Source organism: Ischnura elegans, chromosome 9, assembly GCF_921293095.1.
Source record: "Ischnura elegans chromosome 9, ioIscEleg1.1, whole genome shotgun sequence".
Lineage (NCBI taxonomy): Eukaryota > Metazoa > Arthropoda > Insecta > Odonata > Coenagrionidae > Ischnura > Ischnura elegans.
Window position 1 is genome coordinate 23188808 of NC_060254.1, and position 26566 is coordinate 23215373.

At 38.8% G+C, this 26566-nt stretch overlaps 1 protein-coding gene across 3 annotated transcripts in view; it reads left to right on the forward strand.

Moving 5' to 3' along the window:
* Positions 1-8643, forward strand: part of LOC124165690 (hemicentin-2-like) — a 56586-nt gene extending 47943 nt beyond the window's left edge. For 2 of the 3 annotated variants that reach the window (XM_046543176.1, XM_046543174.1), the window contains 3 exons: positions 2806-2974; positions 3894-4003; positions 8559-8643. In XM_046543176.1, coding sequence (XP_046399132.1) covers positions 2806-2974; positions 3894-3994 — 270 coding nt within the window. In that variant the 3' untranslated portion in view covers positions 3995-4003; positions 8559-8643. The remainder of the gene's footprint in view (positions 1-2805; positions 2975-3893; positions 4004-8558) is intronic. The other variant, XM_046543175.1, reaches the window with a different exon arrangement.
* The last annotated feature ends 17923 nt before the right edge of the window (positions 8644-26566 follow it).

The window sequence follows — 26566 nt, forward strand, 5'->3', positions numbered from 1 at the left end:
ATCGACTGCAACTTGTATTGAAAATTCATTGACCGAACCGCGCACCACCAAAGTCACCAAGATTTGGCCAAAAGGTTTTGCGATGACCCGTACATACACGTTTCTGTGCAAAAAATTATTATGAATATTGCGCCATGCTGTAAGTGCCGTGTCTTTAAAATTCACGAGATAAGTTTTTCCCTGGATATAGCGGTAGTCTCATAAGTAGCACAGCAGAAGTAAGTCCCATTTTATTTGTTCTAAGCAGCATTGGTTTATCTTGCTACAGAAGCAGTAATTGTCAGGTAACAGCAGTTTCTGTGTATGTAGTTGGATTGGCATAGGCTATTTTTCCCATAACATATTTTCCAAATTTCCATTCCAATTTTTAGCATTTATGCCGGCCTTTGTGGCGGTTGGTTGGAGTCCTCATCTGCGCTACTTTTTATTTTCTACTTGGTTTATTTCTACCTTAATAAAGATCAATAAAAGAATATAATGTATCCTACTTACCTTTAACCATCCGTAACGGTTTGTTATTATTTATTAGTCTCCAAGACGATTGCGATTATTTTGCCGCATCAGTACACTATGACAAAAATTACACACGATATGGGCGAATAGTTCAGAAAGAATTTAATCGTAAAGTAGTAGTAAAAAATGAGTTTGAGGACAATATACTGACCAAAGTTTCTCCATTCGTCCATCTTGTGCTAGGAAACGTTATCATTTGTCATAAAACTGTGTTCTAGAATGTTCAATGAATTCAAGGTTAGGAATAATTGACGATTTATTTCTACGGCCCTAGGCATTTCAAACAGCAGGTTCATTTTCAAGATTAGAAGGAGAGTTTTCTAATCTTTTTTGATCTTTCCACGCAACAATTTCCATAATGCTTCTCTGTCTCTTCATAATTATGCTGACCTCTGACGTTTCCTTTTGTGAGCCAAAAAACACCCTTTAATCCTTCCTTTTGCAAATAATTCCTTTCATCTTTGTTCTTTCCTCACACGGAGCTGTTTTTTTGTCTCCAAAAAATATTTGTCCTTTGAGCGGATGGATCGTTAGCACCCTAAAAATAGTATTCGCCGAATATGACACGCCCAGTTGAAACCAAGCACATTCCCCGCCTCTCGCATACCTAATTCCCGGAGACCGGTTGCTTTTTTTCTCCCTTTACGATACACTCTTAACGCCAAATCCCTTAACTTGTTAAAAATATGATTTTTTTATATTTTTATTCCCTAGCGCAAAATGCTGGTGAAATGAAAGGAGACTGAATGAGAGGTATCCGTTTTATCAGGACTGCTGGAATGTCTTCCATTTTTCGAATCCAGGCCGACAGCGTTCGATAAATCCAAGGCTCCGTTCTGATAGGAACGGATATATCTCATTCAGTCTTCTCACGACGTTCCCAGCAGGAGGGACTAAATGTTTAGTAGCTTAAGTTCATTCCACGCAGAAGTTTTCCTGAAAATGGTTCAGAGTAATGCATATAATTGCTGCGAAAATCTAAAATAATAAAATAAAGATAAATTAATACGCTCTTGCGCTTTGTCATCCGAAAACCTGTAGTGACACAAGACACCTAAATGAGACATTATCAGTGGACGTTTATGAGGAAAAAATGTTTAGAGGATTGATCTGAATTCCTCAATGAAAATAATATATCCATCGAAAGGGTGTTTAAAAACAGATGAAATCCTCTCGGGGTTTCCACCGGATGAATTTCCTGCAAGGGCAACGTTTCGATGGCTGCCTTTGCCATCATCCTCAGCGTTTGACAATTCAGGCTACTGGGACCGAATAACGAGTAAGGCGATCGAGATCCAAATGGAAGCAAAAAAACTTCAACCGTAACACAGTCTACGCTTTAAGCGTCGCCTAGAACCCATCACTACGAAAAATCAAGTTTGAAAGGCAGAAAATTAGCTTGAGCCATCCAGAAGGAAACTGACAACTTTTGACGCAAAACAGACCTCTATATAAGAAGGCACCATTTTTAGATTGTCATGGCCTGAGGACAAATGCAGAAATACCTATCGAAACGTCCGCCTACAAGCAACTAATCCGTTGGAAACCCCGAGAAAGTTTCACCAGGTGGTAAACATGTATGTTCCCTTTTGATGATGGATAATTTGTTTTGATTGAGGTTATAAGATCATTTCTTAAAACTAAGATTTAGCTGACATTCCTTATTTCTTAAGATCATTTCCGAAAACTAATTTCTCTAAACATTTCTTTCCATATGCGACCGGTAAAAATGCCTCATTTTGGTGTCCTGTGTCACCAAAAGTGAAAAGGGGCACTGATTTTAATATTCTGGATTTTTGCAGCGATTTGATGCATTAGTTTAAACCATTTTCAGGTGTGCTGTTGTGTGTAATGTGACATTCCTCAAAATTCTATTTTCTTTTTAATTTATTCACAACTAAATTTTTATTACTCTTTCTTTTATAATAAAAATAATTTAATAACATCTTATATATAAAAAAATGTACTCATAATCATTCATAGCCCTGATGAAGGTGTATAGATGCAACAAATTTTTGCCAACGTTTCAGTATATTTATACACCTTCCAGTTTGCCAAAAATTCTTTAAGACCAGTACTCCAAGACGCTGAATCAACATTAAAGATTGAGATCACGAGAAAGAAATAAACCAATTTTCAGGATTCTGGGGAGAGTTCAATCCTCCTCTAGAACAGGTTCTCTAGAACGAGTTCTAAACATTAGTTATGAAACTAAGATGCTCGGTGGTAAGCAGAATTGTGTAAGAAATAACTAAATGAATGACCAAATTTTGATCTCTTCTTTCTTTGCAGGAGATTAATTACGATTCTCCGCGCGGTGGCGTGAGTGTGATCACGGAGAAGGGAGACGTGACGACGAGCTACCTTCTGATCCAGCGTGCCAAGGCTGCCGACTCCGGAAATTACACCTGCACCCCATCCAACGCCAACCCGCACACCATTATTGTGCACGTGCTCAACGGTAATTGAACGTTACACGTAATAACTATAATCTTAGGATGATCTTTGGAGCTAATGAAATATGCGTAGACTCCATTGCCTTAAAGTACTTTTAATTTCGAATTCGATGGCGGAATAAAAATTAAATTTAGCAAAAATCCATAAAGATCGAGAATTTAGAGAGTTTTTACTTACGGCGACGCATTGATCGCTCGAATTTTGTATTTTTTTCTTCTTAGTGGATAACTCCCTTAAAGCTTACGCTACGATCTCGAATTCTTCTGGATATAGAGAGTTGAAGATTATCAAAAATTTCCTTAGTAAGTCGGAAGATAGGAATATTCAAATGCCAATACAACACCAGTGGAACATTCCGTGATTCGTGTTAATTTGTGTTAAGATTTTCGACTGTGTGGGATAGCTTGCTGTCTGTGATGCCTGCTTTATTATTCACACTATTTTTCTAGTTTAAACGAACAGATAAGCATTCGTAAGCATTGAACGTGTTGTATTCTATGGCCGTCACCAATAAATCCGGTCTAGCGGTAGGTGTGCGTCCTCTTAGAAGTACAATATCATATTTTCATCACGAGTATTTATTACAGATAAAGATACTACAGTAAAATAGTGAACGAGAAATGATTTTTTAATAAAAATGATTTACTATACTGACTCCGTAATGTATATTGTACGAATTATGTTATATCATGCAGTATAACTGCAGGCCATGGTCTAGTGCATGATATTTCTTTCTGATTCAGGCTACGGTATTTAATTTTTCTTTTCTTTCCTCATTTCGGTGGAGTAGGGAGAGGACGGACTCCTTTGTCCCCTTTTTACACATCTCTGAAATTCCTCCGTAGTCAATGGAAAGTAGCCTAGTGTAAGGAAGGGCTGATGTTGCCAAACTCATCATGTGGACGTGCGCGATTTCTTTCCAGGGGAACATCCGGCAGCGATGCAACACGGTGGACAGCTGAGGTTAGAGTACCCATTCAGCGCTTTCCTGCTCAGCGTGGTGGTGGCTATCATTGGATCGTGATAACTTGCTGTGAGTATCATAAATAAATGCCTCAACTCCCTTTTACGATGCCTCTTACTTACCTCCCAAGAAGTTAGGAAGGATGAAAGGGTCGTGCATACAGGAACAGTTTTCCCGCAGTTACCGTTTTACTGATAGACATAAATTTACCGCAGCTGAGGAGTTAAGAGTGTGCTATACATCCATGAAAGTAGCTTTTGCAGACGATGTTGACGTTGCCGATTGTGAGTTTACCATCAACTCTAAAGTGTTCACTTTTCAGGGATCTCTAGAAGACAAATGAATGAGTGAGGTGGCTAGATCAATTCTTTCGGTTAACTCTTATTTTATTTGTATCATTAATAATAATCAGCCTTAGTACGACTTAAAAAGGAGCCGATTTTATTTTTTCCTTCGACGAAGTCTGTAACAACTAAAGAGTCATTTCGAAAACCTTAAAAGTACGTATCTATTTTTAACGATTAAAAAAAAACTCGAAAACGTAAGTTGCAAAGCAAAAAAATTTTTGGCCACCGATTTTTTTGCCGCGAATAGCTCGAGAAATAGACGACGGATCTTAAAACGGAAAAGTTGTCTAGAAATAGCAAGGTAGTCTCTAATGGCCGTAAAGTTAGGGATAACGCCTCAGGAACGAAGCAAATAACTGCGTTGGTTTGCTGGAACTGTGGGAGAACCTTCACAAGCACTCTCAACTCGAAGTAAACTTTGTGAGGGTTGAAGGGGCCTCGCTACGGTTGCCTCGGTTGAGATACCACTGACTCGGACTCACACACGCCACGCACGCACGTGCGAAACTCACTCTTGGGCTCAACTCCAGGAGAAAACGCTCGAGCGATGGGTACGGGTATTCTGGCTGAGATTTGTGGACCGGATTCGAAATAAAATATTTCCTTCTCGATAAAGTTGAGGGTCGGGACTTCACATAAACAAAATGTTGAGCGATTATAAACAGTTGACACTGCAAGGAATAGTTTTGAAGTGAAAACTTCTTAAGTATGTCGTATTCAGCACCTTTGTAGATGAGTAAAAGACATTGGACTCGCATCACCGTCACCGTCACCATCACCGCTACTAAATATATGTGTAATTGTATATTCTGTATATAAAATTTTGAGGATGGGTAAAAGTGAAAACTTCTTATGTCGCGTTGAGCACTTTTGTGTATGGGTAAAAGACGTTGGACTCGCGTCACCGTCACCGCTACAACATATATGTATAATTGTGTATGTTATGTATATACACAGTATACTCGCTATATACACAGTACTTGTGGATGGGTACAAACCATTGGACTCGCATCAGCGTCACCAGTCCATACTCGTGCAAGAGCGTGTGCTCGATGCAAGAATAGTGAATTTTAGTACAATATAACTCAATTTCTTTTAATACGATCAATTTGAGTAGCTTATTTAATAAAACACTTCATTAAAAATTATTCCTTACATTCAAAAATGCTCTCGTTATTTCAAGTTTTCACTGCTGTCGGCACTCCAGGAGTGCAGCTTATTTTTTGTTTTGGCGGGTGTCAATGAGTGCTGCATTTTATCCACTGTGCGGCGCTATTGTTTCCATTGTGTTTAGTTCTTGGAGGAAATTTTTCTCAGTTAGAGGAAAATATTGATTAGCCTATATATTATGGATCTGAAGGTGGAAAGTTTGTATGTTATGGGATACTGAGAATGTAAGGAAATCACTTTGTCTACGCATGTGGGCTTCCTCTTCAATATGTAAGATGTACAGAATCTTAACCGCTTGGAATCCCGAGAAAAGTTAAAATCTGTTCGCCGGGAAAGTGTTAAATCTTACATAACAAGCCTCCACGGGAAGGATGTGCATCGCAGTGTACGTGAATTTGAAGGACTGCGTAGCCGTGAGAATGAGTAACGAGTCGGAACCCAAAACGTCGTGGCTCCTACAGAATCTTACCCGCTTGGAATCCCGAGAAAAGTTAAAATCTGTTCGCCGGGAGTATGTTAAATCTTACATAACTAGCCTCTACGGGGACAGTGGCGTAGCCAGGGAGAGGGTACGGGGGGTCCGGACCCCCTCTGAAATATAAAAACAAAATTGTTTTCCTTCATAAAAGAAAACAAATTATTGAAAAATCATGAATTGACAATATTTTTTTAACAAATGAATTTTTTTCGATTATGAAAAGTGTTTAAATTAGTTAAAAACAAATTAATTAATACCCTGTATTTCAAAAATTTTCCCCCTGGTTTTCGACCCCCCCGAACGAAATTCCTGGCTACGCTACTGTACGGGGAGGATGTGCAGCGCAGTGTACGTGAATTTGAAGGCCTGCGTAGCCGTGCGAATGGGTAACGAGTCGGAACCCAAAACGTCGGCGCTCTTACAGAATCTTACCCACGCGGAATCCCGAAAATAGTTTTAATTCCTTTATATTGAGAAAAATACTACCAATATGAATAACGTTCACCGCATCGTGCTATATACCAAACAAGATTTTCATGGCTGTAGCTTATAATAGCTTGGGCTACATGTTGATGAGTGCGCGAGTGAATCAGTCACCCAGGGCACAATATCCTATGTACCAGAAAATAAATATGTGGTGGCATCTATTATAGGTGTGCGCGCGATAAGACAGTATTAATAGTGGACTGTATCTTGTATATGCGCCGGGAGTCCCTCACTATCCAAATCACTACTCATCAGAGTGCGTGAAAGAGAGTACGGGAATCAGGAGCCAGATTTTTTTCTCGGGTTATTATTTGGTTATGCCAAAAAATGACCTAATACTCAGGTTAACCGGCGTAAAAAATCTGTTCTTAATCGGCTAATCTAATAAAAAACAAGCAGGACTCGAGGATATCCTACTGATATCCATTCACACTACCATCATTGTCAACCAGCGTAAAGATGACGTCAGAACCAGCGTGCGTTCACACATACCATGGTTAGATACTCAGATATTGGCAACATCTGATGAGTGGTAAAGTTAGTCCAAGTGAAAAATGAATTGACAAGAGCGAATGACCTGTTGAAAGGAAAAAGAGAATAGGCAGGAAAAAGTTCTTGTGTTTGCAATGCAATGATTTTCAACGTATATACATATTATGAGCTAGTCATGAATTAAATATTTGCATTCCAGCGTCGTTGAGCATTGTTCCTAGCTACGTAGAAGTTAATTCAGATGTGCTCGTCCAACTAATCATTTCATCGATAGCGTGGTTTGCATTTTTCTACTGCTCTATTGAATCCGAATTAAAGTGACTATTAGTAATAATTTGTTTGGTATCAACAACAGATACTACTACTTGCCCTTGATTCGGATGTGTTGACAAATCATTGATGTAGGTGAAGAAAAGAGGACCTAATCTTGAGCCATAAGCGTCAATTGAGGCACACTTTTGGTGATTTGGAATTGAGATACACTTGTCGCTGCATTGCAGTCTTAGCAAATATTGTTTTTTGATTTTTACAAATGACATGATCCAATCTGATGCTATACCATAAATTAAAACTATTTTACTTCAATTCAATGGTGGACAAATAACTTGAAGAAATATGACTTGAATATTGCTGAAATTATACTTATGAAATAAGAGAGAGAACGTGGTATTTTTTTGTGATATTTAGTGTCACCCGACGTGCCTAACTTTATATTCTATAGTTATATCTAACTAGCAGTTTGCCTGATATTTTATATTGGTATGGGAGGAACTTTTGTTCAGGGATGAACATAAGAGAAATTTTTAAACTGGGACAAAGAACTCTTAACAAAGCATTAAAATCATTGTGACCATCAGATTATGAATGAGGTAGTTTCATACATTTAACATTATTTTATCAAAATATACATAGAGGGATTATTAAATACATCAGTAACAATAAAATGCGAGCCAATAGCTAATTCACGACGAAGTATAGTATATCGCATAACTTACATCAAGTTTAAAATATATTAATGATCAACAAATTACGGAATGAATCTATAAAACTTTCCTTTGAATTAATGCTGACGAATAGTGTTCAATAAGAACGGCCTCCTATGGGTTTTCCTTTAAGGAAGAAAAATCCATATAGGAAAACCCACTAAAATCGCTGACACATTAATTGCGTAAGCTTGGTTTCGCTAATAATCGTAGGGCCCTCTTCGCTTCTATAGCGTTGAGGTGTCGTTCCCTCGTCCCGTCCCTTCCTTCCCTTTCTCTTCCCAGAGGCGTCGACGGGCTCCTATCGCGGCGGCGCCTCTATCCTTTTCCCCTCCTTACCTCCCCCTCGAAATAGTTACACTCTCGCCCACACGGGCGCACAATAAATAACAAACCAAGCGAGTGGCGAGTATAGTACATGACTCCCTATGGCTAGAGCAATAGGCGTTAGCCGCCTCACTAGAGGGGAGGATTTAAGAGTACCCAAATGAAGTCCCTATGTGATACTATGCATAGGTTACATCATTAGGGTTGAACATTGAAATTCATTCCATATAAAATATTGGATGATGTTTCACAACCACTAGTGTCATTTAGCCATTTTGTCATTATCTACTAGGTACTATCTATTAGCCATTATTCTCATGATTTTAAATTTTCCGTTGCAGCAGAATATGCTGGGAAGCATGCTTGCTCCGTGGAAAGTGCCTGATGCTACTATCAAGATTTGATTCCAGAAGGCTGAGGAATTCACAATGATAGGAAAAGAGGAGAAATATTTAATCGTATGTTTACATTGGTGGAGAATTTTTCTGAAGAGGACGTTCATTTGTGCAATATGTATGAATGTATTTATATATTTTCAATATATATTTTTAACAAAAAATTGTAGAAATTAATTTTTCCGTAAAGATAATCCCTAACAACCATAACACTGGGTAAACGGGTAACCTCACGGTCTCTTATTTGACTGCCCCAGAAGGTAACTGGTATCTATTTCTAATGACTAACTTTTCATTCATAATCTTAGCAACTAATATTGCACTAAACCACTGCAATACTCTTTGATATCCCTCCTATGTGTTTTGAATATTTCTTATTATTTTGGATACATTTAAAATACTAAGAATCAAATTGTCGGTAGGACTATGCCATTTTTTGCATTTCATCCAAAACTTTTCGTTCTACGTTAATAAAAGTTTGGATGAATGCATGCCTTAATATGCAGTATATGAATATGCTGCCATAGTTGTATTATGAAACGTGTTGTTAACGCATTATTTAAGTTGACCATGTAAGTTTAATCCAAAGAAGTCGATTTAGCAACTACCATTAAATAGTGAAGATCCTTTGGTACGCAATATTTAATTCATGCTTGTTATCATTCATTCTATCAGTTACAGTCTAAGTAATTTAGCAAAATACTTTATATCTATTTGATATGCTGGTAAAATTATAATTTTTTTGAAGGTTTGGCAGTCAGTCTTAAGTTCGCTATGCGATCTCTATGCCGCGTATCATCTGGATTGAGGTGGGACATTTAGAAAATTTGACATTATTATCCATTAAATAGCGTAACTGAATGGTATGATTTAGGCATAGGAGAGCAGTAACTCCCCTGACAGATTTAAATACAATGTAGGAGTACAGTAGATCGTAGTCTTGAATGTAGTTTTAGCCTGATATGTTATGTTACGAAGCCATTATTAACCCATCTGTTCCCAAGAGAGGGTAATGTATGGAAACTTTTATTAAGAAGTTCAGCGGAGAAGACATATCATGCATGTTTTGAGCCGAAATTTTCATTTAATTATGCATTGGGGCAAATATTTTGTTGATTTATTACTCATTTTTATTCGATAATTTGTTTATAAATTACATCGCATTTCTCTTGACTTTAAACTAAATTTTCTATATTTATGATCTGATTTTCTGGCAGGTAATCGGATTTGAAATGTGGCCTATGCCATTTCAGGCACAAATGATGAGCTTTCACGGATGAGCTTACACAGGCTTTCACGGCTGAAAGAAGAGTTCCTGAAAACATATCAGGTAAAGCACTTTCAGAATTGTACGGAAACGATATGTCTACGTAGTAGGGAAAAGATTATGAAGGCGTAAAAATTTATAATTTTTTGAGCGGAAAGAAAAATATCTCATACGTACCCAAGTTATATGAGTGGAATGATTTCTTGAATTTCCGAAATGAAAACAGTAATTCTATTTCGTTGATTGAGTTCTGTCGATCATCTCCCCTTCCTACTATGATAGCGATATCATCGTCCAAGCCCAGAATGTTCATTTTATCTCCGTTCGACTTGATTATTCTCTTCTCCTTCGATCGTTTCCTCCATGAAGAGAACTATTCATATTGAAAAGGAGTGCTGGTGACACGTTACATCCTATTTTTGTTTCCATTTTTGAAATATTAACCTTTACAAATATTGTTTCCTGGGGGAGCTTCGTAGCCTAGTGGGTACTGCGCTTGGCTGCTGACCGAAAAATCCCGGGTTCGAAGCCGGGGTGATGACTTTCTACATCCCCTACCTAAAATTTTAGAAGTTCGGTGTGAATCAGGATAAGGTTCTGGCTCACCTATCCTGCATCTATGAAATTCATACTTCTGAGGTTAGTTCAGGGTACCTTCACCTTTCCACACCAACATTTGGATTAAAGCACTGATTGGGTGATGTCTTCTTACCAATCCTTTCCTTGTTGAACTCCTTTTTAAACATTTACCTTCATATGCCTTCTTTACCATTTCACGCATTACACGAGATATCGTATTAAAGATCCTTGGTTATCACGGTTACGCGTTGGCGTGTATATCAAAGCATTTGGTTTAAAAGGCTAGAACCAGGCAGACGCGCAAGGGGGGTGTTTCGTGGTTGGAATAGGGGTGGAATCTTGTTGCAAGTGTCAAACTCTTCAAGCCGGTTTGATTTCTCTTAAGCGAAACTCTTCTGCAGAACATACATCCAAGGCTATCACTAAATAAGTAATACATTCGTATGTTCTCTTATCCATTCTTTATTACAAAGTGAGGAATAACATACCGATTTGAAATTTTTGCAACTCATTGAAGGTAAAGAAACTATTTAAATATATTTACCTTTCGTGTGACTTTTGAAGGTAAAAAAAGCTATTTAAATATATTTAGCTTTCAGATTAGAATGAGATTTTGCAGCCTCAACTAAAAAAAATAATTCACACTTCTCGACGCTCTCACATAACTTTCAGGTCTCTTGTGACAAATGGACACTTGAAAATGATGTGAGAGTGTCGGAATGCTTCCTGTAGAGGACAGAGTTTAGTTTTATTGTGAAATCTGCAAAATATCTCTCATTTATGATCGGACGGTTACGTCGAACCTCACCTCAAAACGACCAGTCTTCATTGATTTACTAAAAATACCTTCAATAACATAAAATTTGAATGGATAAACTATGTAGGTAGTTTTAATAATTGGATTGAATGCACTAAGAATAAAATTCAGCTTAAAAAAATAATATGGATTAGCCGGGACTCCAGCCCGGAATTCCCGGGCTGAACCAAATGATTTTTTTCATAGCGGATTTAATCCCAGGTGTAGGTATAACTTTGCACCCATGCGCGTTCGTACTGCGTATATAGTTTCTTGTTTCGTGCAGTGCTTTTGAGATTCGAGTAGTTCCTCGAGCGCTATGCGAGTTGATATTCGACATTGCGAGGAAGCGTTTTGCCAAGAAGTCTACGAAAAAAAAAACAAAATTATCATTTCGTTTCCTATAACTTCCGTCTCAGCCCCGGCGTGCCTAACTTTAACGACGAGGCAGTTGTTTCAGGTCACTGGAAATGGGTCGTCTTGGATGGAAGGCGGTTAACTGCGCTGGATTTACGGCCTCGAGCGCAGTTCGAAGCTCACCGGATCACGGGGTTCGGGTCCCTTGGGGGTGCTTGATTCCTGGAAGGACTTAGCCGAGGTATAGAAGAGATAAGAACTACGCAGGGGAGGCTAAGGTCCCTCATATCTGGAGCACATAAACTTGTAGAAACGTCGTGAAGAATACATTGAGGGGGCTTATGAAAATTGTGAGCGAGATGTGAAATGTTGATTTTTGTACGCTTGGAGTCCTATGTAGGTAATAAACTCCGAGGATTTATGAATGGGGTGATCAAGTTGGTGTGGTGGCAAGAGTGTTTGCTTCCCACCCCATTGGTCTCGGGTTCAAATCCCGGCGGTGGAGGAGTATTTTTCAGAGACTGCCCGACCCCTCACAACACTCCGTCCGTCGGATGGGACGTTATGCCGTGTTCCCCTTGGCGCCTTTCGTTAAGAGTAGGCTAATGCCGACGCAGGGTTTCTCTCCACCCTTCCCTCCATACCCTTCCTTCATGGCGTAAATGACCTCAGCTGTCGGTCGCCTTCTCCAAATACCATACCATTTAGGAATGGGGTGGAATAACTTTTGCTTGTATGAAAATGCTGCGGTATTGAGCTTCGGTGTGGTTTCACTATTGACTCCTGATAGCTCCCGGTGATGTCCTGCGCCTCCTGAGTCTTAATTTGACCAAAACAACGTCTATCTCTCTCCCCTTCTAAAGAAATTCTACCGGTTGAGATAGGTTTCCATAGAGAATGTTACCTGGATCTATCTCCCCTTCCCACTTGGACTCCCTCTTCAATTATCAATAAATCCCTTTGCTATCATTTTAGTTCTGGAGATGTAAGCCATATCACAATCTACTTAAATCTACCAATTTCATGGATAACAGAGATGTTGAACTAACAAAAAAATACTTCTACAGTATGATTTATTTATCGGCCATGGTTTTGTCGACTAGTCGACATCATCAAATGAGCAAATCACAGAACACATTTATCTTAAACTAGCGTGAGTACCCGACGGAACATGTTAAAAAATACAAACAAATCACTTTTCATTACTTATAGATCAAATATGTATCATGATACATAGATCCATAACGGTTTAGCAAAAGCATACGTTTAGAGCGCGTTCCGACATTAATTGGCGGTATTGCCTGTGGTTTTGTTGGTTGTTTGTGAGATGAAATATCTCAACTTTGTTTGCCTAGTCCACCAGCTCTAGCAAAGGGAGTTTCCTGTACATAAACCCCCGCCAAAATCATGGTAAATTTAAGCGTCCTCGTAGCGAAACTGGTAGAGCACCTGGCCCGGGAGGTTCTGGGTTCGAGTCCAAGTCTAGCTGCATTTTTACCCTCTGATTTCTGGCTTTTTTCCATCTGCCACAGCACCGTTGTCCTCGTCCTTTTTCCATCATATGTTCCTATCCATTTCTTTCCTTACCTGTGAATTTATTTGTATGTTTTCGCTTAAGGCGCCGTGTGAATGAATAAAGTAGTGTATCGGCCATATTGGCTTATTTCACTTGGGCTGATCGTGCCCCGAAACGCATGTTCCTGTCTCTTTCCTGCTATCTCGTGAGTGTGTATCTTTATATCATACGCCAATAGGTGTATTTCGAGGCCGAAAAATTATTTATCACTCGAAAAACCATTGCCTATCATTTGTTGTGCACGCATGTCATTTGAATTACTCCATATTCACCGTAATTCTTTAATGAAAGTAGTACTGATAGAAATTACGTCAAACGGCAAGGATTCGATTGAAATAATTTCTGCTCACTCACACGACCGTAAAAATTTCAGCGAACATATTTAATAAGTACCTCCTTTAAATCAAACCAGAATGAAATATTATCACTTTTGCTATCCAGTAAAAAATTCAACTCTAGTTGTTCAAGAATTTCAATGTTATATAAAGAATCCCACTGCTAATATGTGCAACCATAAACCTCTTCGAGGAAAGATTAGTACATAAACATCATGATGATTCCGATATTCACCTTAGAAGTATTATAATACAATTTAATATAAGTTATGCAGAAATTTCCCAATTTATAGTACTCGTGGCAATAACAGGCTGTTCGCGGAATGTTTCATTTCTACTTTTTTCTTATCCCATAACGAGTTGAGAATCATACGGCATTAACGAATATTAATATAATACAAATAGGATTATTTTCCGTGAATGCTTTCTATGTTTGAATTCAAAGGACCTTTCACGATTAGTTTGGTATTCAAAATGATGTTTAATGACTTAGGCTCCTTTTTCAGTTCCATTAGTTTGAGTTGATTGATGCAAGGTAAAATAAAGATAAAAAGTTATTTCTTCTTGTGGCAAACACTACTTCTTGGCTACCGAGCCGTTGATATACACGTTTCGATAAATAATTTAAAATATATTCCAATAACCTCACCACCTACCCGACTTATCTGGTACTATAAGTACCATGATGGTACTACGATGATGGTATTACGAATATATCATGCCATTTAAAAAGTTTTATCTTTTACGAATACCTACAGCAATACAGTGACTTATCATTTAAGAACATCGTTAAAGCTGAGCAGGAGTAGTAGAAATTTATCTGTAGGTATGTGAATTTAAATACTAGTAGTGGAAATTTATCCTGGAATTTTTCATCTTTTAGCATGAATAAAATTGTCGGTGAATAGTATTATTGGAATTCAAGCCTTGATTCATTACAGATGCATTTCTAGCATCACAATAAGTATTCAAAATTTTTTTTAAATATAGCTATATGCGAAATGTTTTTAATAGATTGGAACGTATTAGAATCATACCTCATTGTTGTGTCGCAGTTTATAGGAGTAAGGGTAAAATTTGGTGGATTATATGTCATGACTCGCTTTGCTCGCTGGGGGGGCTCTGCCCCCCCTAGGCCCCCCCCGAAAAAGGCCTGCGGCCTGTTATACTCACTGTGGGGGGTCTTACACTTTTTGTTTGCTACTTGTTACTTAAGGATCGTTTACTTTTAAGCTGGCTAGCTTAGGTATAAGCAATATTTCCACTTTCACGTAAAACGAGCGCATGGTACGTAGGCTACAATATGAATGTAAATATTTATAAAAGGAAACGTTTTTCTGGGGGGCTAAAAAAGTAAAATAAATTTCTACGAGTTTCTCTAACTTATTCAATTCAAATACAAAAAACGTTGAGACCACATTCCACTGTAACACGCAATGCATACGTAATATCATAACATAACCACTTAACGAATTACAATGAAAAACACGTTTATTAATTATTTTCCACAAAACTCAACCAAATTCTTGATATACGAATAAGATGTAACAGCTGTTCCCCTTCGTAAGCGATTTACGTTGGAACTGAATATAAATATCTAGAAACAAATGCGCCTTAGCATGAATTGGGGCTAGTATAACGAATTTTATCGAAATATTATTTATCGTGATCGCGAATGATTTCACTTCAGAAGTACCTCTATTTGAAGTTTTAATGAATCGGGATACACAAATATCTCAGCTTTAATATCCAACGCAATGCGCAATAAATCTGGTGAGTAACGGATCACAGTCTTTGGTGTACAAGACATTGTGAATGTCAAGATTTCGATAATTTTCACAGTTGAATAACTTAGTCACTCAAGGAAACGTGATTTTCGCAAGACAAATAATTGAATAAGAAATACCTTTATTTGCACGTATCTTACATATTGTATTATTCACTGCCTATTCACTCCTGCAGCTCACGGATAACATTGTACATTAAAAAGGACATTAACGGAAAAAAGAACGTAAACAAAAATAAAAAGTTATCACCATCACAAAAAATGAAAATAAAATCATTTTTACCAACCTATATCATGTAAGACTTGTTGGTAAGTCTTTCTACTACAATCGTGTATCGTCAACAAGATACGAACTATAGTCAACAGCACGAATCATATTTCTAAATTGGCATTTAGTGCACTTGTTAACTTTGATATTAATAACCACCACACTTTCGTTGTAGTATATCAAAAACAACAACTAACTTCCTACATTATATTTCTCCGCTTTTCATTTGAATGTGCTTTGATTTAAACAGATGTTTGTTCTTGCGGAAAGAAGACGCAAAGAAATAGACACTTCAAATATTACTTTCTTAATTTCCTTCCTTATATTTATCAGTTTTTCGTTTTAATTCCTTTATCTTCTTTCCCAATTTAGCTCCTCTTGTTTGCATAAACAAATTTGTTGCTACGATTGTTCGTTTGTATGACTGCCGCGCCGCCATTGGAATTTGGTGGCCATTTTTTGAACTAATCCCCATACTCAATTTTAGATGAATAGACGGATAAATAATTGTAAATTTAGTGTTTTCATAATTTTTCCTGGGGTTTCAGACAATTTTAGAGGGGGTCTTCATTAGACTTTTTGCCGTATCTCGTCTCGTTCACCCCAAACATTTGTATAGGTGAGTGAATGAATGAATGAATGAATGAGTGGTCGTTAGGGGATTTTATTATATATAGAAACAGGACTAAAAAAATATAATGTTGAATTACTAATGGACCAGCGGAATATCCATCGTATCTCTTTCTGCCGTCAATAGTACGCAAAAATGAAAATGTTAAAGGTGCGTCGATTTCAATTTTCAAAGTTCAAATAGAGCTGTTACTTTAAGAATTCAGTTTTTGGTTGAATTCTATTTATAAGTTTTTTTCTATTTTTTATGTGCAGCATGTACAGTGACATTTTTTATTTAAGGTACTTGCGTCGTGACCATCTTCAATTTCGTTTGAACAAACTAATAAATGTATAGTCGAAACCATTGTAAATCGTCGATATTCATTTGATCCCGGCTGGTCAATTTTAAGGCGTGTCATTCTCAAATTAAATGCGCCAGAAGAAAAACAATATTTCGGGAGAGAAAGAACATTTCTTGTATTGGATCATTATTTCGTTTTTTTATACGACGTCGAGGAAACTTGGGCTTACTTGTTGGCTCATGGCATTGACATTCCATAATAATCCTAGCCACAGCGCTGCTTCGTACGTCTGAATGCTGGCCACTGCCACGGTCCTATTTTTAGCTCTTCTCGTTGGTCGCAAACTAGGTAAGACGACATCACTGTGACCTAGATAGTGGTCATATTGTAAAGCGGCTTAAAAGCGAGTAATGGTCATAAGACGACGTTACACTTCTCAGGAATCCTCCTAGGGATTAAGTTCGTTATTTGCGAGACATGCTGAGAGAATCACGCTGCAGGGAACGATGATAATTTCGGCGGTTGGAGTTTCCGAGAATCATGAGATCGTAAATGAATTTGCGTCAGGAACCGACAAGCATGACATATATTCTTGAAACTACTATTTAGCTGAGATTGTTGTTCAGCACTAATAATTCTCGTTATTCGAGATGGATATAAGTTGATAAGGCATAGTAATATTTCCATTGAATTAAATTTTTTACAACAATGTAAAATCAGCATTTTAAAATGGCACTGGAAAATGTTGTTGTAACATCGAAACGCAACGAGAGAAAACAAATTCAATAAAAGCATTAAAATGCCTTATTTAACAGACATAAATAACTTCAACTACACAGTGCCACATGTCATTCAGTATTGTCTAGATTAGAGTTAAGATTTAAGTCTTAGATTTAATGTATTAGCCAAATAACGTTATTTTCCGGCATCGGTGGCGGCGCGCGCGGCGGCGGGGTAAAGTTCTCACCTGCCAAACGAGAGGCCGTGGGTTTCAGTCCGGCTAGGGTAGTTTGCCCAGGACATAATTGTTCATGCTCGTGTAATTGTTAAATTTGTTGAACGACCAAATGTAAAAAGGCCAATATATACTGTATTTGGTGGTATGGGAATAAATAAAAAAATTAGTATGCCATATCCACAATACGGAGACCGGTTACGACTCAGGGTAAGCCAAATGTGGATGTATGTTAGAGTGGCTTAATTGTTGATTCTTCTTGGATTCGGAGCATATCCTATAACTACACACAGGGGCGCAGCTAGGCATTAAGGCTAGGGGGGTTTTAGGGTAACTAATACTTGCGGGTGTGGGGGTATTGCATACCCACCAGGATGAGCAAGAGTTGCTGGGGCCTTCCTCCAGAAAAAAATTAAGAATAAAGTAATTGGTTAATAAGAATAAAAATAAGAATGATATTTGATAAATTCTAACACTATTCTAAAAGTAATTCTGATTCAAGTAAGTAAAATGGATTAAACTTAAAAATTTCTCCTAGCTCTGAGGGGGGTTTTATCCCCCAAACCCCCACCTCGCTGCGCCACTGACTAAGTGAGACAAATGAAATTCTGGCGTAGGTTTCCGCGGCGTTGCTCATGGTCAGTGCTGATTTTCGGGTTCCTCAGCCGCGTTGCTTGTTTTTGGATGACAACAGATTCGGGAGTTCTCGTTTTTGGCCGCCTTATATGGCTCTGTCCCGCTGCCTGCCGGACGCTGATTGGTCAATACCCTCTTCCAAACGTTGCTGATTGGGTAGCCTTGGTCTCGGTTGATTGTTTTTGTGTATTTCCAAGGCTTCCCTGATCAGCCTTGGATAGTACATGATGGTGATGTGCTGGTGTCCCTGCAGCGTTGCAGGAAAGCGAGAGAGGACAACAGCTTCCCCTTCTTCTTCCTTAACTTCTCAAATCTCTTGGGCTTCCTGAGAATCTCCTCCCCGTAGAGGTTAGTGAACTTCTCACCTTCGACCTGAAGACGGGAGCAGGATGGCTACCGAAACTGTTGTCTTCCAAAAACAACCAACGCGGCTGAGGAACCCGAAAATCAGCACTGACCATGAGGCAAATGAAGTTTTTCAATGAAAGTAGGTTATTCTTCTTTTTTTAATATTCATGTCAAAAGTACATGATTTTGACGAAAAGAACACATCTTCATAGCACAAACGTGAAAAGCGCCTAATTTTAATACGCAGATGAGTAAATAGGGCTGTTGGAGTGTCAAATGTATTGCGAATAATTGGCATTTTGCAATAGTTGCCTATGTTAAAATGCTTACTTGGCCGTTGCCGCGAAGGTCGCGAAGGAGACTTAGGGGCGCAGAAACAATCAGCTGACCGTGAGTGCGGCTTGCGAGCACCCAGCGCGGTGTTGAGAACGTACCGCGCGGCGTGTTGGACGCTGCAATATTTTATTCATCGAAAACAGTTCACTTTACTTAAAAGCGGAGGGAATTTTTTAAATATCGCTGCAACGTTTGCAATTCATCGGACCTGCTGGATGTGAAGCGAGGAACTCAGCCACCAAACCAACCCACTTCTCGGTGGGAGAGGAGTTAGAAGGTTCGAAATAATGTGGAGTCCTGTGGTGCTGGATTGGCATCTTGCTGGTAGAGGGGAAAAGTTGAGAATATTGCGATATATGTATAAGAACCGTAGACTTCAGAATGCCGACCACTCTGAGCCTCATCGTGAACATTCGTTCGACCTTTTATAAACTCCTTGCCCATTTTCAAATCGTGAATTTCATAATGGTCTAAAGCATGCCAACATCAGAGTTTGTGACTGATCCCTCAGCCAAATATATATCTGTATTAAAAGTAATTTAAAAGAGAAATTGAATACGTCGCTTACCGGTCACGAAATGATGATTCCAATCCGTCCCGTTAATGATTGCTTTTCGTCGCCACTAAGGGATATACTAAAAGGTTCATGTATGCTATCATTATGATAGTGATGTGCTTCTTGTATTTTACATTCTTAGTAACCTGCTTTTTGTAACTCATTCAGGGCCATTCCATGCCCTTCTTCCCGTCCACCTATCCTTAGAAAAATATTTTCATCAAGCCATCATTCCTCATGATGTGGACAGGAAAGTCGTAAATCAATCAAGTAAGTCAATATATACAATCGCAAAAAAATTACTGTTAAAATACACAAATTTTGTCAATCACACTCCCCAAAATGTAAATTACGGCTTACAGACCTAAATAAAAGTTGATTAAACTTCTCTCGAATTTGCGCACGGGTCATAAAATTTAAGGCAGCCGACGTTTCGAGTTCCGTCTGCAACGCCACATCTACTGCTCTCCAGAATGTAGGAGACGTCGTTAACGAAAATGTTCGGTCTGTTGCCTAGGCATTGCTCATAGCACAAGTGATCGCACCACCGATGGCAGAGTTAGGGGTGGTTCCCAATACTTTGATTGAAGAATATATTTAGATAGGGCGCCAGGTGCGTACTCAGGATGCACCACCAAGTAAAGGTACGTCACTCAATCTTCTGGCACGTTGGTTTTAAACAGACAAAAAATAATTTACATGTTGTTTTAATAGCACTTCGAAGACATTTAGAGATTAACAAATTAGAGGCACATTTCAAAATTTGGCCGTCTTTTAAGGCCTGGATATACGGTACATTAACACGTTCAAGTGAATGTACGTTTGCGTGAATGATTTTGTGGACCGGAACGGAACATGTGCGAATGCATGGACTAAATTAGAACAGGTTCTATTTTCTATTCATGCATTCGCACAAGTTGTGTGGTTAGACGGTGCATTTTCGTGTTCATCCATGCGTTCATACATTTAGACATTAACCCGTGCGTGTTAATGTATCGTATAACCAGGCCTTTATGGTGGGTTTCTCTTGAATATCGCACAAAGGTCACACTCTATATCACCATTACCTTACATCAATTGATAAGATTATAAAACAAATAAAATAAAATATGGCTCCTGTCATAAAGAAGATACTACTGTGGGCACCATATATTGGTAGAGGAAGAACGCCTCTCTACGGCCACATGGTGTAGTTCACCATTCAAGAAATGAAATTCTTAGCCCAAAATTAACACCCGAGACGGGTTGTTCGGGAGTCGCGTCGAAGAGGACCTTCACAGATGACGGCTTAAAATGCGAAAGAGACCGGTTCCAGACATGCCTCACGTCATACGCCTATCCGGGAATTCCCAGGGAGGAGTCGCGGTGGAAACTGTGACACGTCTCTTTACCCCATAGCTCTGGCGATCTTCATTATTTTCGGAGTCCTATTCCTAGAGCTGCTGATCGAATGACCGTTATCTCTGTTGATATTTTTCATTTCATGTCGCATCTCCAAAGCCTCTTATGTGAATCGATCCCAAAATAGGTCGAATATTCACAAAGCCGGACCACCGCCACAACGATAAGAATGAGGGCTCAGGGACGCCCTTCGAGGATACAACGCGCCGGGGCCGGGACCCAGTAATTCAACTGATACGCTCGATCACCCGGGGAGGGGCTGGAGAGGAAGGAAAAAGGAAAGAGGCGCCGCCGCGATAGGAGCCCGACGACGCCTCTGGGCTGAAAGGGATGGGACGGGGAAAAATACCTTAACGCTATAGAAGCGAGAAGGGCCCACTATTATAGCTAGCGAAACCTGGAAAACCATGACTGTGCCAGCGATTTTAGATGATTATCATATGGGGAAGAATAATCCAACGATCAAATCGCTAGATTACCGCCACAGCAATCTGAACTCGACCAATCCCTCCCCGCTGATGAGGACCTTTAAGTGTATCTTAGTGTGACAGGTTAGCTAAATTCGTTTGCCTCGCCACTTTCAATTTTAATAAGTTGCCTTGAGAAAGAGTAACGAGGCGGAAGCGAAACATCGGCTGTCTTAAATTTCCCTACCCTCGCGCAAACCGGAGATAAGTTTATTCGTTAAATTTTCCGGGAAAGTCTAAAATCATACGTACCTAATTATTAGTTATTTCTTCGTGAAATTGGGATCTCTCTGCCTGTTGGCTACATTAGTGGTCCATTAAAATGCTCAGTAGGTGGAAAAATATCTAGGAAATCGACTATAGATTCTTCTATTGTAATATTCGTGGGTGATTCCGTAGTGTAAACAGTGTAATGTGTCGAAAAAGAATTGTCGATTGCATTTTGCCGGTGCGGTTGGCATGAGAGGTGGGAAGGCTCATGGGAATATATATAATCCAAACTATGTGGGAGGAGGAGAGAGGAGAGAATTTAGCGAAGGCCCGAAATAGGCCACTGGGCCCTCGCTCTCAACGCCAAATTGGATGGCTTCGTCGCAGAAGGTTGGAGCAAAGGTGAATGCGTACAGTTTTTCTAGCGGAAAAGGGATTTAGTTTTTGATGTTCCGCGGCAATTGTGCGGCGTCAAAGATTGGTGCGCATTACGGTTCCCTGAAATTATTTTTTATTGCTTGGCTCCGTCATTATCGCCACGGAAAAGAGACTAAAAGAGTGTAGTATCTGTAGAGAATCTCGATTCTTGGAAATCGTTGAAGTTAAAGACCCCCAACTCTTCCTCCAAAGTTTTACTGCCTCTTCCGCGGAATTTGGATTGCAGCTAGTAAGCGCAGGATAAAATTCCTTTTTATGTCCAATTTTAGATACACCTGCAGTGGGAGAATGGCCGAATCTCGCAGTTCGCGAAGAGGTAGCGTTTGTATTTTTAAAATTCTTAATCTCTTTCTTGTTCGCTACGTTGCGTTTAATGTGTTCTTCGCCAATGGTTGTGGATATCAAAGGCAATCATCTCCTGTTTGCTAGCTTTTGTGATCATTAGTGCATTAACTTAGGGCTAAATACGACAGGCTCGCTGTGTGAATCTTCCGATGGAAATGAAGCTAACATCGAGAGAAGTTCAGCGCCGTAGAGTAGCAATTAAGTTGCACATTTCCTAAAATTCGCTATCCCCCTTCTATCAACCTTTGCCCCCCCTCTGTCGCTTTCCTTATCTTCGAGATCGCCAAGCAGGCCTCAGACACTTTAGATCATGACTCACGCAGGGCTCGTGTTACGCAGGTCATTAATCATTAGCTTGGAAATAAAATATCAAGTTACACGAGGACAGTAGAATCGTATTTCAGCCGTCAAACTCTCACACCAACTGACCTTTTTCAGCCTACCTCCTTCCCCTTTCTAGAGGCCAATTGCCACATGAGTCAATTATGAGTAATTTTTGGGAATAAAATTGTATAACAATGACTTTTGTCAATTTGTATTGTGCCTTTGTTGGATTGAAATATGAGTTACATGCACGTAATTCATGAAATAATGAGACCTAACACGGTGAATTCCTGACATTATTTTAGCATGTTAAGAGAGGAATAGGGTGGTTTCCTATTATATTTTTGTTGCCTAAATCGAAATATTATTACTCCTGGAGTACGTATTCCACGCTTTTAGATTTTTTAATGACGATATCTATTTTTCGCGATTAAATGAAAAGTGGAAATTTTCAAGCGCAAGAAAACGCGACGGCTTAGTATGAATGCTGGGAAAACCCCGTGTGACGTCATTCTGGATCCCGCTGTCGCCGTATGAGGTGACCTTGGAGCGAGGCTTTGAGCGCTGATACGATGCAGGCTGCTAGCAGATAGTTTAAATAAGGATTATTAAAACCCTATCAAACGAAGAAAACTTTACGGCCATAGGCAGTTTTAATAGATGATTATTAAGAGATGTTTCCCTGAGCTCTGTGCCTCATGCATGCATTAGTAATCGCAAGACAACGTAAAACTCCTATCTACTCGGATATAATCTAGGTCCCTGTGACGTCACGTGGAGTGGCATCGCATGGGCGCCAATCTGTATTTTTTTCTAATGCTGTTAAAATGGACCATTGCCATTCGTCTAAACTGGGATTTCTAAATCCAAATAATTTGTATATTATGAATACACTAATGGTGGGTAAGGAATCGCAATCAATGTCTTTCACTTTTTTTGATGAAGGAGACTACCCTATTGAAGGTTGCCCAATGATAATTAATGAAGGAAGTGGAATGGGGAGTTGTATAGGAAAGAGATCGGATCCACTTAGCTCCATAAAGTTCGCTTTTGCCGAGCAAAAGTTTCAAGTTACCAGAGAGCAATGAGTAGTGGTTTCTTTCGAAGAGCCTCTCCCCCCTCCCCTTTTCACCAGTAGAACTCCTTTCACGCGACCTGCCTTGCTTCCCTATTGCACCAAGGAGCACAAGTTAGATTGAAGGGAACAGCAACGAAACTCGTGAAAAATGAAGTCAATTTGTATTATGTTTATTAAATTTGAAAGTAAATTAAAATGCTACATAAAGAAAATTAATGTATTTGGTTAAAACTCAATTTTAAAATATAACTCCCTTCAAGAACAAGAACAGATATCTTCCGTTGAAGGGGCCGATTACTAACATTTGGTGGCATAAAGTCGTCGTCTGTGAATACACCACGATCCAGAGGGAAAATCCCAGGAGTCTTAAATCCACTGATAAAGTATTTGATTATATATGTAACAGATATCTCCTATGAAAACATTTTCCTTGGTACATCATGTGCTTGTGTTCCTTGGTACAATAGGTAGCCATTTTGATTTCCGGCTGATTTTTCAGGTTAATATTACATCAAAAATGCCAAATAAGTAGCTGTATCTACCCACCATTGTGTGTTAATTTCACCTGTGCTACGGTAACTACTGCTGGGGTAATAGAGATTTGAAAAAAAACTTCGATATGCAATTAAAAATATTTACTTTTCAGCGTCAAAAACTTCAACATAGCGCCTTCTTTGTAAGGATAACCCAAATGAACTCAAATTGACCTATGCTACTTTCTAGCGCATCTTTAACGTAAAAGATTACTTTAAAGTCCCTATCCCGTATTCCCGCAATGCACCAATTCTTTCAGACTCAATCCAACTTAATCCACTCGCCACCCGCTCCTCTTGACTCAATTCTAGCCTTCAACACCCCCTGCCTTACGCCTGGAGCCACATGTTTCCACATCCCTGTTATTGCATTCTCGAAATGAACCTCTATTTTTCATCTCGTTCGCTCAGCCTTCTTCCGGATCCTCAATTCCACCGTCTTTATTACAACCTCCCAAGTCTCTTCCACTCTATATACTATAATTTATACCCTGCGACCAGATTCGTTTCACTACCCCCAGAGTCCACCACCGCCACCTAGAGCTCAAGCCTCCGTCTCCTTGCCAAAATTCCATTTTCCTCCCCATTCCTTCCTCCTCCCTTTATTTCCCTCCGCACTCCACAACTTCATGCTCGCCTCTTCACGTGGGTCTCGCCTCCCAACTTCCATGTCATGAACCACGAACACTACAGTAAGGAATTCTCAAGGCGGATTCTATATGCGTTGCCACCCACCGCACATATAAATGTGTTTGTTAAAATTGCCACTAGCATCTCTGACGGACCGAGAGATCCGAATTCCACCGAGAAATAAGCTGAAATTAGGTATTTCAACCGAAGTTTATATTCATTTAGATGTAGTCGACGAAATTCATAACATCTCAATGCTATTTCACGTGATTGTAAATATATCAATAATAATATTAATAATACGAAAATATCCCAGGTTGGGCACACACACCAAAAGACACAATAATTAAAGATAAAAAGACTCACATAACTAAATTTTCGGTGGCACCTTCCACTTTCCTCAGAGTTAGGAAAAAGACTTTTGGTAAAGGATATAAAAGAGCTGAGGGAGGGGGAATTGTGGGTAGGTAGGGTCCAAAGGGGGGGGGGGGAATCGTGCTGAGGCAATTAAGGGAATTATATGTTGATGTTGAAGTCGGGATATCTTCACAACTTATTGACGGGTTTTTGCATCCAAAGAAAGATTTAGGTTAACCTCTAATATCTATGGTGAGACTACCATCCCATAAATTATTGTTGCTTATTTCTTTTTAACAGAACAATGCAAAAAGTTATAATTACTTATTAATTTTAAAATAGTTTTACAATAAACCTAATGAAATACAAAAATTCTTCATACAATATTATTTAAGAAATTATCCACACTTTTCTGAGGTAGTAGCTATTCCCCTATCAGTTAAAAAAGTTTATTTTTAGTATAAGTTTTCGCTTTCAAGTCTTCAGGTAGCAAGTTATAAACCTTGTGATCATGTACAAGAATGACCTTTCAAAGAGAGATTATTTTGGCTGCATTGGCTGAACATGAAATGTATTTCTTATATTATGTTTCGTTGCTTGCCATGGTTTGTTCCCACTTCTTAGATAAAATAGTTTAAGGGCTGTATAGATATGTAAGTGTCATAGAAGATATGGAAATGAAATGGATTCATCAGTACTTATGGCCGCGCTGTAGATATTTTTGAAAAGCGATTTAAATCCTCCCAAGGTTGCACATGGGTGAACGGTATACAATTTTTATGCATATTAATGAGTGTTTAGTATGAAACTATTTTTGGATTACGTGATAGTTTTGAATTCATACGTAAAGTATGATAGTGCGAAATTTTACCGACGGTTTACCCACTTTTTATTAATATTTGACTATTTTTAATTTTTTTCTCATCAACCTGAATATACCTATATTTTTTAGACACCAAGGGGTATTTTTTTCTTTTTTGTTTTTAATTAGGAATCTTATTAATGAATAAATATATTTTTTGCATTTTTAAAATGCAAAAGACCCGTGATTACGATGGTAAAAAAATTGGACACACTCATAGAAGAGTTTCTTTTTGAGGCAGTTTTTATGTTGTTTGGATACTTAGGTACGATATATACGTGATCCCATATACCTGTGACCAGTGTATTATATGTGATATTTGACCTGTTCTTAAATTAACAACCAGATGAGAAATGAAATAATTTAGCGAAGGAAATTTGTGGCATTAGCGAACGTCGGATTGGTTAAATAATTTACTGAGATGGAGAAAGTAATGGATGGCTATTTTTAAACATTTTTAATTTTTTACGGTTAGTTTTGTTATTAGCGTGAATTTTGCTTGCATATAGTTCCACCGGGCGAAATACGCTTTTGCAATGCTGATTTTGGAGCTGTGAGAGCTTAAAGTAGAGGGGAAGGATGGTACTGCTTGTTTGGCGG